Below are 14525 nucleotides of genomic sequence, written 5' to 3' on the forward strand. Positions count from 1 at the left end.
TCTGTAATTTTACAAGTGGTTGGAAAAGCTCTTATCTGCAGCGATCTTTACAACACAACTATAATTGTTAAATGCAACATAGAAAGTCAAGAGCATAATATTTCCTTAAGAACTGGACACTTTTAAAGTTACCGTTGTTGAGAATTCTTTTAAGAACCGCGATAATAACAATTAATCCACTTTTTGTAATGATCTGGTTTATTTCTTTAATATTAGCAAGTGTGTATTGTATGGATAAAGAATCAAATGAAAGAATAATAATCCTGGCTAAGGAGAATTAAACCCTTTTTAAAATAGTATTATTCGCTGTCCGCAGAATGTGTTAATATATTATGAAAATATACTGTAATGCATACAGTCATATAAAATGTAAGTTTATAAAAATATTAAATATCTTTGCTATAATATAGAATTGCAGGGTTTGAACTACATTATAACTATAAATTGACAAGTGTAAAGAAATAATTTAAAATTTCCGAATTCCGAAACATTTTCAAATGACAAATATATTGTAAATGACAAAGATGTTAAAAAGAAACAACCAATTATATTAGATGAAATTTAATAATATCCTAGCTATGCATATTAACTATTTCATGTTGATATACTGTACATGTAATGATATTTAAATAATATAAGACTGAATGATATAGATGCATTACAGACACAAAACAAAAACTTTTAGGAATATTGCTTGTATATCAAATATTGAAACAGTGCGCTTTATTTACCTTATTATTTCTTTTAATCCTCCATAACATGACAATATGCACAGAACACATACTGTGTATACACAAATTACACTCAGTGTAATGATACAGGGTAAAATATAAGAAAAAGTAACAAATAATCATTTAGAATAAATGTGTGCACTGAAAAGCTCGAGTAAAAAAAACAAAAACTTTTCATCACAGTTAATAGTCTTATATCTAACATGACAGAAAAATGTTATGAAAATGAAAACGTCATGAATATTTCAGTAAGATTTAGAAAGCACATAGTTTTTATAACATGTAACCTCTATAATGTACAAAAAAATGATTAATTATGCACTATTGCATGAGAATATACCACTAACACAACAGTAAAAAATGTACAGACTGATAAAATGCATTTATTAAATGATGATAGAATATAAATTATATATCCCCTTTCTTTCTTTTGTTTCCATCGCCAAAACAAAACAAAAAACATAAAGGCATGTTTTGTATCAGTACCTTGATAAACACTTCTTATTCATAGTTAATATTACGTCGTTATGTAAAAAGAAAAAAAAGTTTTACAAAGCATACGTTATATACTTTATAAAATACACGCATGCCGCGGAAATAAAGAACTTTCGGTCAGCTTGTCTTATATACCTTATAAGTCAGATTTTGATAACTTACTATTATCATCTTTTAAGAAATGCCACTGTATAAATCAAAAAAAGAGAGATAACTCGGAACATCATTTTTCTTTCACTCAAAAACTAAAACTTATAAGGAAATTTAAATGATCAACATATTTAACATTTATATTTCATACTCGCTTCAAGCAATCGGCTCATAAACACTTTTAGCAAATAGAAATTTTTCTCTAATGCAGATTTTTCAAAAACTGATAGACAATAGAAAATTAAAGTTAAAACAGGTATTTAGAAGACTAAAGGTGAAATGCAGTAAATAAACCAGATTAATTTGAACTTTGAAAAACTTCTTGATGCGAAGAAGGTATACTTACTGAATAATGAAACATAATACAAACAATAAAATGATCAATTTACCGTCTGTCTCTTTCCTCGATGGGTCTCCAAAGACATCAGAAGACAGGAAAGACAACCCGAAATGTCGCGTGACAACGCAATATACGTTACAGTGAGACAGTTTCATTTGGGAGTCACGAACATTGATGCTGCTTCTCTTTTACAGCTGCTTTTTTGTTGTTGAAAAAAAATGTACACTTTACAAACAAATTTTATTCATTTATCGAATCAGTTTTCATCAAAACAAAATCAGGGTCGTTATTGTCGGCCATAGCATATATAAGATACTTAAACAAAAAGCCAATATTTCGACCTTGAACTCAAGTCCAGAGAGAAAAATTTGCAACCACGAGAATGTGCTATAACAAAATCTGATCAGATCTGTCTTGACATATGTCTCGTACAAGTGATACTTGCCTCAGGCCAGCGGCCAGTATCAGCCAGGATAGGCGATAACAACACGATTGCAATAATACATAGTTATCACTAGATTACAATAATACACACTCGTTGCCTTAAGGAATCGCAACGTGTTATGCAAAAATAACGACGAATAATAAAAATCATTTACAATTTAAAACGCTGCTGTAATTATGATGGGTATTTTTACCATTGTTTACCGTGTTAATTACAAGTCTGATACAGAACAGAACAGAATAAATGTGTAGTTTTTATATACTAATTGCAATATGTGCCTTTATGAACTGAGCGTCCTAAACCAGTTTAAAATTTCAATTTCCATAATTTCATAATTTGTGCTTGATTAAGATTAGCTAATATTATTGCAACACAGTTGGTATTTTTCAGAAACAGTTGTAGCATAAAGTGTCGCCGAATCTGTGCATTTTAGTAATGTTATTGCAACACAGTTGTATAGGACAAAGCCTCATAACAGTTAAAACATGCATTTTTGTAACGTTTTCTTTTTTGAAACACAGTTACTTCTTTTTGCAAGGCTCGTATATTATATAAAATATATTCAGGAAATGTTTAAAGAAACAAGCAAAATGAAAACATATCAGAGCAGTATTGTGTAATATTTGAGAAATTACTTGTATCAAAGCTAGAACAACTATCTGATTAACAGTACATATACACACCTTCAAAGGCTGGGGTCAACCAACGGTATTCTAACACGAGTTACGCATTATAATAACATCAAAAGCATTTCAAATTGTTTCCATAAATTATATGTAAAACTTGTATATTTTTTTCTTGGCTTTTTTTGGGATACATGATTAATATATATATTTCGTTTTTGTCCTTTACTTAACGTTAGGAAAGTTGTGACAAGGGGAACAATATGGAAAAAGATACATAAAACACAGGATTACTGCTGAACGTCTACACAGGATTACTGCTAACGTCTACACGGGATTACTGCTGAACGTCTACACGATATAGTTTACAACAATTCCAAACATTTCTTAGTTTAAACAGTATTTATTAAATATATCATGTACATAAATCACATACATACAATATATCAAATCAGATATAATCAAAATAATGTAAGGATCTGAAAACAAGCTTTCATCGAAAACTTATATTAATTCATTTTCTTAAACATTTCTTGTCATGTCTATATTGTTATTACAGTTGGTCTTATAAATATATCACCAAAGACATAAACAATATTATATAGTTAATAAGAAATGATTGCCTATGCTTTTAAGAGTGTCTATTTTATACTTACGTTGTTTATGTATGTGCACGGATTATGCTAAAATATTAATATATACAAAGTGTACACAAGTTGAGACAAAAACAAAACAAATAACATTGAAAAATCAGAAATTTATCGAAGAAACACTTAAAATTCCAAAATTATTAAACACACGGAAAAATGAAATTATTAATCAAAGATGAATAAAGTTTGACAAAAGTTTGAAATCTTGTATAATTTGAGTATATGTAACATTTACATCGAAGCAGAGCATTAGAAATCAAACCACTATATGCGATTGTAAAACTTTTTTCACCGTGTCAGGAAGTTGAATAAAAATGAACATTATCCTCAAAAGACACACAGGAAGTTCAAAGTTCGGCAAACATCTAAAGGACACATCGCTAATGAATAGAATAACAAACTTTGAACCAGATGAAAAAAGTCTACTGCTGGTCATACATAATAACTTGATCCAGAAGAAAAATAAATTAGAGGATGATATAAACACAATTTTTTGAAAACGTGATAATAATCGGTTTACAAAAACACCTTTCCCGGATCGTCCTCTCCATTCAGTCCTTTTTCCTCCCGCAGTGGGGAATTTTGAAAGGCCTACAAATTCTCGCTTTAATCGCCACTCCCTAATCGCGGTCTCTTATAGTAATTGCTGCAAATTGCACACTGCTCTCATGGAAAATCAAGTCTCCTCTGAAAGCTCAATTGAGAAAAGTGATAACTTAACGACTATCATGTCCTCAGCTATGTTGATTACTATTATAAAATAAACAGCTTCAGAAATAAGAAGAGCATCTAAAATACAAGTATTCAAGTAAAAGATCTGTGCACCTATCATTTAGTTATAGCATCCATTAGAGCTTCGCTCTAGGCCATGGTTAACATATCAGACATTCGACTAATAGGGATCGTTATCGTCTTGGATTACAGAAGGCAGAGAGAGAATGTCAATAGAGTAGTTTCTTTGAGAATATACTGTAGTAAGAAAAAAGACACTAAACCTAAAAATTGTCTATAGCTATGTAGAATTGGCTCTTAAGACATTAAGAATAAGGAATAAGTCATCTAACGATCTAAACAAATTTTGTATCTTCTGTATTTCTTTCTCGGAAATGTACAGTTAGCAAATGAAAGAACACAAATTGAAAATCAATAATACAGCAGTTCGTAACATGTTTATGAAAATAGTAAAATCGGGAAATGTGTCTGCAATAATATGAAAGAAAATGGAAGCATTCTAGATTAGACAACAACATAAAATGAGCATTCGTAAATGGTGTCAAGTTCAGAAATACCAAGGGAAGTAACTCGTCAGGCATGTTACACAATACTTAATATTCGTTAAACAAATAAATATCCTTTTTATCAACTGATTGAATTTACAATTACTGTTCAGTTAACAAAAAAAGTACATTGATAAATAAACTGATAGTGTATGACCTGATGATATTAGATATACTGTGAAAGTGCTCAAAAGTGAATATATTCTAGACGAAAACATGTACGGATTTTCCTTAATTTTTCTCTACCCTAGGTACATAGGTATATGCTGTTTTTTCCCCGTTTTATTTACATGAACATATTGTGGTTTACATATCCACCACTACGAATAATGACAGAAAGCATTAAAAGAGTAAGTCAATCAGAGAGATGCTTGTCTAGTTGCTCAGGCGGGGAGTTCTGTCATTGTTCGTAGCAGTATAACGTGTCCTGATACTTGTATTAGTGATTCACCTATCAGCAATACCACATGTAAACTGTTCTGTAACCTGGAACATGTTTTGAATTAAGAGTGGGGTTTGCGCGGAATCAAGTGGTTGAAGCTACTCAGTTGTGTTTTGCCACTGACTGTTCAAAGGTGTAAGGTGACCTATACGAGTATTAGTTTGTTTTGTCCTCACTGCATAATTGTTTTACTTTGTGTACACATCGATTTTGTGTACATCCACACATACACAGCTGTAGCGTTGCGTATTTAGGGGCTGCATTTTTTGAACGCGACTGTACCTAATGGATGCGAGTTTAGTTTCGCAAGTACTTTATCTTCACTAATTACAAGTTATATTAAAATTGTACAGAAAGTTTTCATATTAGGTACACTAAGATGTATACTTTATCTGTCATTATCTAAACATTCATGACATTTGCATGTCACAATAGTGAGCGTTGTTGAGTAGGGTCAATAAAAAATCTGAAGAATAGGCATTTCGATTTGCTAAAATGAACAAAGGCGCGGGTAAACTTTGAATATGTAATCAAAAGAAATAGCATTAGTCCCACAAAAAATGAAGTAAAGAATTTTATAGAAACCAAACCAGACGTAGCCGAGATTTTTTTCCAGAAGTTTGCGATTTTTGACATTGAAATGTTGACATAGAATATGATATCAGTTACGTCTATCTTTAGTGATATCTCGAATTTGATAGCTTTTGTACACAGGAAATACGCGTTAGTGTTTTCTTTGGACCACAAACAGGTTCGCTGCGACAGTTTTAAACATATATATATGTTTCATCTTTGCTTTCATGGTTTTAACGGTTTTTGTCCATTATCTGAACACTTTGGTGGACAAGGCCTATGATTTAAATACAGTCTGTGTCATTATACACATCAATATTGACAAAATATATGTACATGCATAGAAATATTTTCCAATGCAAATGATACTTTAAATAATGTAATTTGAGAAGAGGTCCCGGGACGTTCATGATTGGGTATAATACCAAATAGGGACGATTTACGCCCGTTTGATTGACTGCATAAAACATTAAAAATCTCATGTCCAATCACAGGGTTCGTTACAACGAGGTAAAACTGCTACCTATGTTAATTATATCATTCGCCCGGTAAAAGCACATACCGTACAATGACAAATTGTAAAGACCATATTTGAATTATCCATCGAAGTGGAATAACTATATATTTCTGGATTTTATAACCATGAGAAGTTGTGATTTTATGTGATCTTACTTTAATATATTGTTATCTAGTCATACGCGATGAATTATGAAAAATTGCATTTTATGGATACTGTTAAACAATAAAAACAGAGATTTGTGATACTTACTAAGCACATATTTTGACGTTTATGATTATATCCCTTTGACCATGTACATAATGGTGGATACTCATGTATGAAATTATTTGAAAGATATAGGTAATGTTCGCATACATTAATGAAACTGCATACATTAATGAAACTATCTTAAGAAAACTCATAAAACAATTGAAAGCTTTAGATATCTGATACAAAGAATAACAATCCGTTCTTACGTGTTTAAAATCCAATAAAGACGCATTAGAAAACATCTGTCGCTCAAGAGCAAAGAAGGAAAAAAGGGAAAAAACTGAACACCGTTTGTGAACGGGTCAGCAAAACCAGCTGACCATGTTAAGCATATTGGAGTAAATGGAAATGGTGTAAGATATCACTGAGGTATATGAGGACAGTGATTTTGGTAGGAAATGGATGAAAATTGATGTGAAAAAAGTTGCATGGATTTGTTTTATTTTTGACAGTGACAAGAAAAGCGGAATACATCAGTAAAGAGGTATCTGGAAGTGGACTATAGGAGGACAAATCTATCAGAAGAAGAGGTTTTTAAAAACAGACAAGCCTAATGACAATGTCATCACTGGAAGATAAACAATTATCCTCAACAAAGGGTAAGCAAGGTTCATTTTACAATTCTTTGATTTTGCACACTTTACTAATTTTTAAAAAATGTTTTCAAAACATTAAGATTTTTTTTTTGAATTTGAAACAAAAAACATATTATCGTTGCATCTATAAATGGGACAAGCAAATCTATACATGTGGATAACAAACATCTGAACTATCCATGGTAATGTTGTATCATTGTAAACAACAACATTTGTCCTTTTAAAGCAATTGTACTATATGACAGCAGCTTTCATTGATTTATCTTAAATATGTACATAAATGTATCAACACAGCTTTCTTATCTCAAATATTGATGTTAAAACTGTTAAGAAAGGCTGCATCGTGCAAAAGAATAAACGCATATCAAAGAAGTCTTGTTATAATTTTATATATCACATGCAGTAAAAACACCTTCAATTTATCATTTTTTACAGAACAAAATGTTCACAATACATTTATACAAATGCCAGTTGATAATGAAATATTCAGATATATTTAATTGTGAAATTATATAGCAGTCATGTTGTTTAGTTTTGTACCATTTTCTTATATTATTTATTTGTTTTACTCCAACTGTTTTGAACGGAAAGGATATTTTAGGACTTTCTCCCGTAGCTTTAAGCAGTGTGAGCTGTACATTATTAATGTAAAATTACCATTTGAATGTCACAAACAGAAAGTAAAATACAACACCAATATAAACAAGAATGAACATGTAGGTGAAAAACAATGCATTCATTATTATGTGGTAAAACACTTATGAATATTTTATTAAACTATAATAATTACACATTTACAATTACGCAATTTGAAACTTCTTTATGTTACACAAAAATAAATCATAGAACATAACAGGTCAAACATTTACACATTCCATAAAACGGCAAAAACAATTTCTCTTTGAGTGAATCACAATACATTTGTGAAACAGCGTTTTTATCGTGACATCTCCCCACTTCCTCTCGATCGAACTTATGCATTTTCATAGGAATCTTCCTTAAAGCCTCTGTTAATTGTATTCTGAGCCATGGATTTCCAGCAAGATGAATTTTCATCCCGAAAAGTGACCTGAAACGTCTCAAACTGGACTCATTCCGCTGCGATAAGACTTCCACGCTGTGGCTAGAGGCTTATACTTGCTAATTTTACAAATACCCCAGTTTTATTAAGCATAAAACTAAAGAGTATTAATTTTTCGGCGTCATTTCACCCTAATCTTCAATACAATTAATTCAACTCGTTCAATAGTCCGTTCGGAAGTTTGCTAAATCTCTTCAATTTTATTACTCGCGCGCTCGGGAAAAATTTAATCATGTCAGTTTTACGACATTTTATGTGGAATTTAAATCGGTATTGAACATGTAAATTCGCGTATAGAATGTTAAGATGTCAGATATATTACGTTTTCGGTTGATGCAAAATGTCTTCGCGGAATTATAATTGTTCTTTGATTTATAGAACTTGTTGTTACACATATTTCCGGTTGTTTTCTTTAAATTTTCAAACATGTAATACAAAGAAAGCAAACAACTTTGACAATAACACATCGCTTGTGTCATGCCAAATTCATCAAAAACCCGTGTGTGGTACGTGAACATTATGAAATACGGCAGCACGATGGGAAATGCTTCTGGCATTATCTAATATATGTTGTCGTGCATAAAACTTGACAGTACTTTTATTTTTAATTTCTTAGTAATTAATCCATCTGAATTTCTTGTTCCAATTATCATATAATTTATTTATCATTTTACGGCTTACATTAATTAAGAAAATAGGAATGAAACAATATATTTTATTTTCATACTTATTGATTATTTTTAAAGGCAGATTTTTTTTTGAAAAAAGGTAACTAAAAACTATCAAATAAATACCATATTTGATTTTAATATTAGTGATGACAGTAGCAAAAATAATGATATTTGAATGATAATAATGGAGTAAATAATGATGGAAGAAAGAAAATGCTCGCATCATCATCATCATTACTATTATCATCATCATCATCATTATTATTATTATTATAACGAGTATTTCAAAAACGTATTTAGATTTCAAAAAGCATGTTTTAATTGAATAATCAAAATTCTTCCGTTCTAAATATAGTGACCAGTTACTTACATGAATCACATATCTGGTATAGCCATATATGTTTTGTCCAAAATCAAAATTTCATAACACAGTCTTTGTCAGTAAACACACTCTTATAGTTCTGAAAAAAGTAGAATAATTTTTTTTAAGTATTGAAGCACCAGAAAATTTGTAACTTAAAGCCATTAGAACATACAATTTGACGGACAGCGTATTAAACCATGTTTGCATGCTAGATTTTTACTGCAGCATAATAGTGACGTCTTTGTCGCATAACATATTTTGGACATAATTATGTGTCACATCTTTATTATTGTTGTACCTGTTTGTACTATATAATTTTATTTCTCAATAAAACCTCTCAAAAATTAGCAAAATGCATACATATACAAAAATTCTAACCTTGGCAGTATCTATATTATTTTCGATGTAGAAAATATCAAAAGGCACTCCCAAAATGATGTCATGCCAAAAGGAAAATAGGCCTTATCGTAGAAATTTGCTTTTTAACATTTATTGAGCTTCAGAAGAATATTTTGTATGAGCATTTCGAAACAAATTCCAAAAATATACAGTAATCTATTTCTGCTGACGGATATTTAGATTAGTAAGTCAAATTGACAATTCAAAACTTTATTTTATTTCATAACGTCATCGCCTCCACCCTCTTTCTCACCTCACACAAAAATACATCTGTTTATGCTGAATGATATTTGTATAAGTAGTCACATTGACCAGCCCAAAACTCTAACTCCAAAACACAAATAACCCCCAAAATACAATTATTTCTAAGGAAAGATATTTTGTAGAAGTAGCCATATTGATCAGTCAAAACCTATTCTCCTCCCACTCCCCTTCCCTCAGTCGGCCCCAACCAATCCCCCAAAAAGAAAGAAAGAAAATTCATTCAAACTGCAACATTTCGTATAAAAAGTTAAATTGACCGGTTAAAAGTCTTGCTCCGAAAATATTAGACATATCTGTGTTGAAGGACATATGGTATACCGTGTCATTTTGACCACTCCAAAACCAAACAGCAACCAAACCAACACTGTAGATAATTACAAGACATTTCCAAAAATAATTTTGAGCAAACAGACTCGATTCCCGGTACCCGTAAATATAGGTGATCAATTCAATTACTTTTTATGATATCATGTATATATGCACATATGCATATTCATTGTTAAAAATAAAAATAATTGTGTTCCATTGTTCCCCAAGTCATACACAATATACTAGACAGCATCATCACGACATCTGGTAAACAATTTCTTGACACTATCAAACATTCTACACAAGTCTATATTTCATTCATTGATCATCTTCCTCGCAATTGTACTTACCACCATAAACGTTACAAACAAATAAGCAGAAAACTTAACGCATTGTAAAACAACATAATCAATTATATTTGTGTATTATTGCAAAAGAAACTAAGTAATAAGTCGTTGAAAGAAATCAGATATATTTTAATGAAGGTCGCAAACAACGTCTTTACAAGCTGTTAGGACTTTCCGATAGATACTCTCTTAAAACAACAGCTTTCCACATTTTTAAAATCCATTTATGTGAACTGTTTCATTCTTAACTCAGATATTATCTATAGACCGTTTTCGCATTGAAAAGAAATTGTACTTTCGTCGCCTTTTGCATGCCATGTAAATGAGAGAAAAGGGGAGAAAAAAATCAAAGAAATTGAATCATAACTTTGCAGACATACAAACAATATTTAGATATACAAATTCATATGTCAAATTAATATATAATGTGCACCTCTGTTTTATTTCGTTTGTTAATATCTTTTTAAAGCAATTTACAATAAAACAAACATTTTACCTGCAAATGCTTGTGAACACCCGACCATAAAAGTGTAAACAAACAAAGAAACAAACATGCTTTGGCCTAGATCAGCTAGGTGAAAAGATATAATCTGTAAAATCATCTTTTATCGATCTTCAAATACTTTTACCTTGAATCACCTGGACACATTATAAGTAATTCGTATCGGTCTAAAATGAATCAATCATAAAGGATCAATGTTAATCTTTATAAATGTCCTTTATCTTCAGGTAGGACAACAACTGATATTCTCCAATCTTCGGTATTTATGTAAGTGCTGCTCAAACACGATTTCTGAAGCAGTATTAGCTGATAATTCAATAGTTTTGTAAATAGCGGCATAACGCATTGGATGTGATTGAGACTCCATTGAAGTTTACGATTAAAATTTTGTATTAACATAAACAATTTGAAGTGGATTTACAAATAGAAGCATTTCGGGGAAATATCCTAAATATAAGTAACACTCAATACTCATTCACACTATACGGCATTTTCAACAAAGAGAGTAAAAAGTCTTCTTCTATAACACTTTCTTCTCTTAGAATTAGCGCTGAAAATATCTCAAAGATTATATATGTTCCTTATTTTAACAACAACATTTATCAAGGAATAAATATGACATACATCAGCATCCATTACACTGTTAATGGAACATTTTAGCGCTATCATGAAAACAGAGTGATTCTATTTGAAGTTCGACACAGTATACATTACACGTATTTTGCCTACGTCATACAAAACGTCATATATTCAGTATCAATTATGACGTTCATCATTTACGTCACACATCTTTAGCTATGAACTCATACATAGGTCGAGTGAAAACTTCATTTATGCATTCGGCAAAAATGCGTTGAAATATACAGACATATGTGTTGATTACATTTATGTAAATGAAGAATGTTAACATTGATCTCATTTATAAACGTTTGATTGCATTGTTGTTCAGTCTTTTTAGACGAAATAGCAAAATTCCACAGTAACAATTTACTTGTGCTTGCTTTAATTGTAGATTAGTTTCAATTTAGATAAAAAAAATATTGAAAAGAGTTCGAAAATAAATTTTGAACAAATCCCATATACTCAATGCAGAAGGTTCGATTTGCAAGAACTACAACTCTCTTACAACAGTATCATTGTAACCAAATATCGTACAACGTACCAGAACAAAAATCCATACGGTCATGGGAGAAAATTTTAAAATTTAACGATTTGCAAAACAATTTTATCTGATGAAAATTGCATTTCAAAACCGTGGATAAATTACTGGTTTTAAAATCTATATCAATCTGAAAGGCAATTTCAGGCAAACTTCTTTATTTCTAACCATATGATCTTTAGAAATCACCAAACCGTCTTTGACTTTACTGACAATTTTCAACAAGTCTTTAATTGCATACTATTATTTGACCGCTTTGTAACATTTTATTAAGTACAGTTTCTATCTAAAAGAAATTTACTGTTGACATTCATGAGCGGATTTTGTTATGTAGGGAGCCATTTTTTATTTTATGAAATTTCATCAAATGCTTACAAGTGAGATAATTGGAATGACATGCCCAGACGTATCAGATTTTTGAATGCAGATGTAATTGTTTTTTGCAAGGTATTATTGTTGAAAAATGTCAAATGCATTTACTTTTTTCTGATTTAGGTACTCAGATGATAAGGATGAAAATGAGAAACTTCTTCTGAATAAACTTTAAAGCAGTTTTTATGATGTATCTACTATTTTAACTCTCTAGTAGAATTCAGAAAAGAACTGGAAATAAAATTTCCAAATTCATTAATGTTAATAGTTAACCAACATAGATTTTTCCCTTCGCTGTTCTCCATTAATACGGCCTTGTTGTCACTTAGATATTTATTAAAAGCAATAATTCAAATATCTTAGTAAAATGCCTGAAAAATATTAAAGTACTAGTATATCAAATTTGAATCAATGACTGTATGTTAACTTCTTACAAAAATGAGTATTGTTACACTCTGAAAAATATGTTCAGGAATGTAAATTGCTAAAACCTTACCTTAAGTTCTTCGCTTTACCATATTCTTTAAATTTCAATATTTGCTGCACAGTCCATCCCAAAATGGACGGCCAGTATTCACATCCTGAAGTTTTGTGTAACTCAACGAGCATTTTGACAAAGCCAATGTCATTAAGCTAAAAGTACAACTGAATAAAACAGGATGTAGCAACATAAAAGTGAGAATATAATGCAATATATAATGCAATACACTTAAATTTAAACCACAGTCATGAGAATGTAACTATCACAATGGCATAGCCACAAGAAACAAGACTATAATTAGTAAGCAATCACGAAACGAACAGTATAATCATAAATAAGGCCATTTTATGAGAGTGCAGCCACAAAAAATAGATTATCAAGTCATTTTTTTTAGATGTAGTAACAAAAATGAGAATTTAGCTATAGATTATGCCATTTGAATAAGATGCTGTCATTTAGAATATAACTGTAAATAGCGCCATCTATTTAGGATGCAGCTACAAAATTAGAATATGAGCCTGTAATCAGAAATTATAGATAATGCAAGGATTTAGCCATAAATCTAACTGGGATTTAGCTACAAAATTATAGATATAACAGTTTATTACGTCATCTTATTGTCGTGTAACGTCATCTAATTTGGATTTAGCCACAACAGTATGAATATAACTGTAGTGGGATTTAGTATCAAAATTGAAAATATAACTATAGATAACGTCATTTACACGGAGTTTAGCCACAAGATTAATGACAAAGCTACAAATAACGTCATCTAATAGTGATTTAGCCACAACAATGAGAATAAAACTATAGATAACAATGTCTGACTGGGATTTAGCCACACAATTGAGCCATAAAAATGAGACTGAAACTATAAATAACGAATTCTAATAAGAAAATTGCGATAAAAAATGAACATGACTCTGAATAAGGATATCTAAATAAGATGTTCGAACATGGATTGGAATATAACTAGATGTAACGATAAAAATGAGAATACAACTACAAATAATGCATTTTAATTTTCGTGCTTCAATAGAGAATGCGAATATACCTATACTAGTTAAAACTGTTAGATTAACCTTAGAGATGATGTCATTGTACCTTTCAGAGGAGGATTCATCTAGCGGCGAGAACGGAGGATCAAACAGTCTAAGCAAGAAAGCAAGATCCAAACGAGGTATGCTTAAGTTTCAGTTATGGTTTGAACAAAAAAAAGAGTATACAGAGTAAATTATTTATATTATTAAGAGAGGAAACATAACACATTCTTTACAAATTTTTAGAAGATTCTTGACAAAGAAAAAGGCAGACAAAATAATAGCAGACTCGAAATCGGAGTCTACTGTAAGAAGCTAAATGAACGTTGGAAACCAAATATTTCTTAAACTAAACTATAATTACAAAATTAATGTTCAAGCTTTTGCAATGGTTTACCTCGAAGAATGCATGGTATTACAAAAGTTATATATACTGCATCATAAT

The 14525-nt window shown here is 30.6% G+C and overlaps 1 protein-coding gene across 4 annotated transcripts in view; it reads left to right on the plus strand.

Moving 5' to 3' along the window:
- Nucleotides 1-14525, plus strand: part of LOC123536238 (paired box protein Pax-6-like) — a 55707-nt gene that overhangs the window by 16129 nt on the left and 25053 nt on the right. For 3 of the 4 annotated variants that reach the window (XM_045319231.2, XM_045319230.2, XM_045319229.2), the window contains exons 2-3: nt 6948-7094; nt 14152-14220. In XM_045319231.2, coding sequence (XP_045175166.2) covers nt 7049-7094; nt 14152-14220 — 115 coding nt within the window. In that variant the 5' untranslated portion in view covers nt 6948-7048. Of the gene's footprint in view, nt 1-6947; nt 7095-14114; nt 14221-14525 lie in introns of those variants that run through there. The other variant, XM_045319232.2, reaches the window with a different exon arrangement.

Source organism: Mercenaria mercenaria, chromosome 17 (genome assembly GCF_021730395.1).
Source record: "Mercenaria mercenaria strain notata chromosome 17, MADL_Memer_1, whole genome shotgun sequence".
NCBI lineage: Eukaryota > Metazoa > Mollusca > Bivalvia > Venerida > Veneridae > Mercenaria > Mercenaria mercenaria.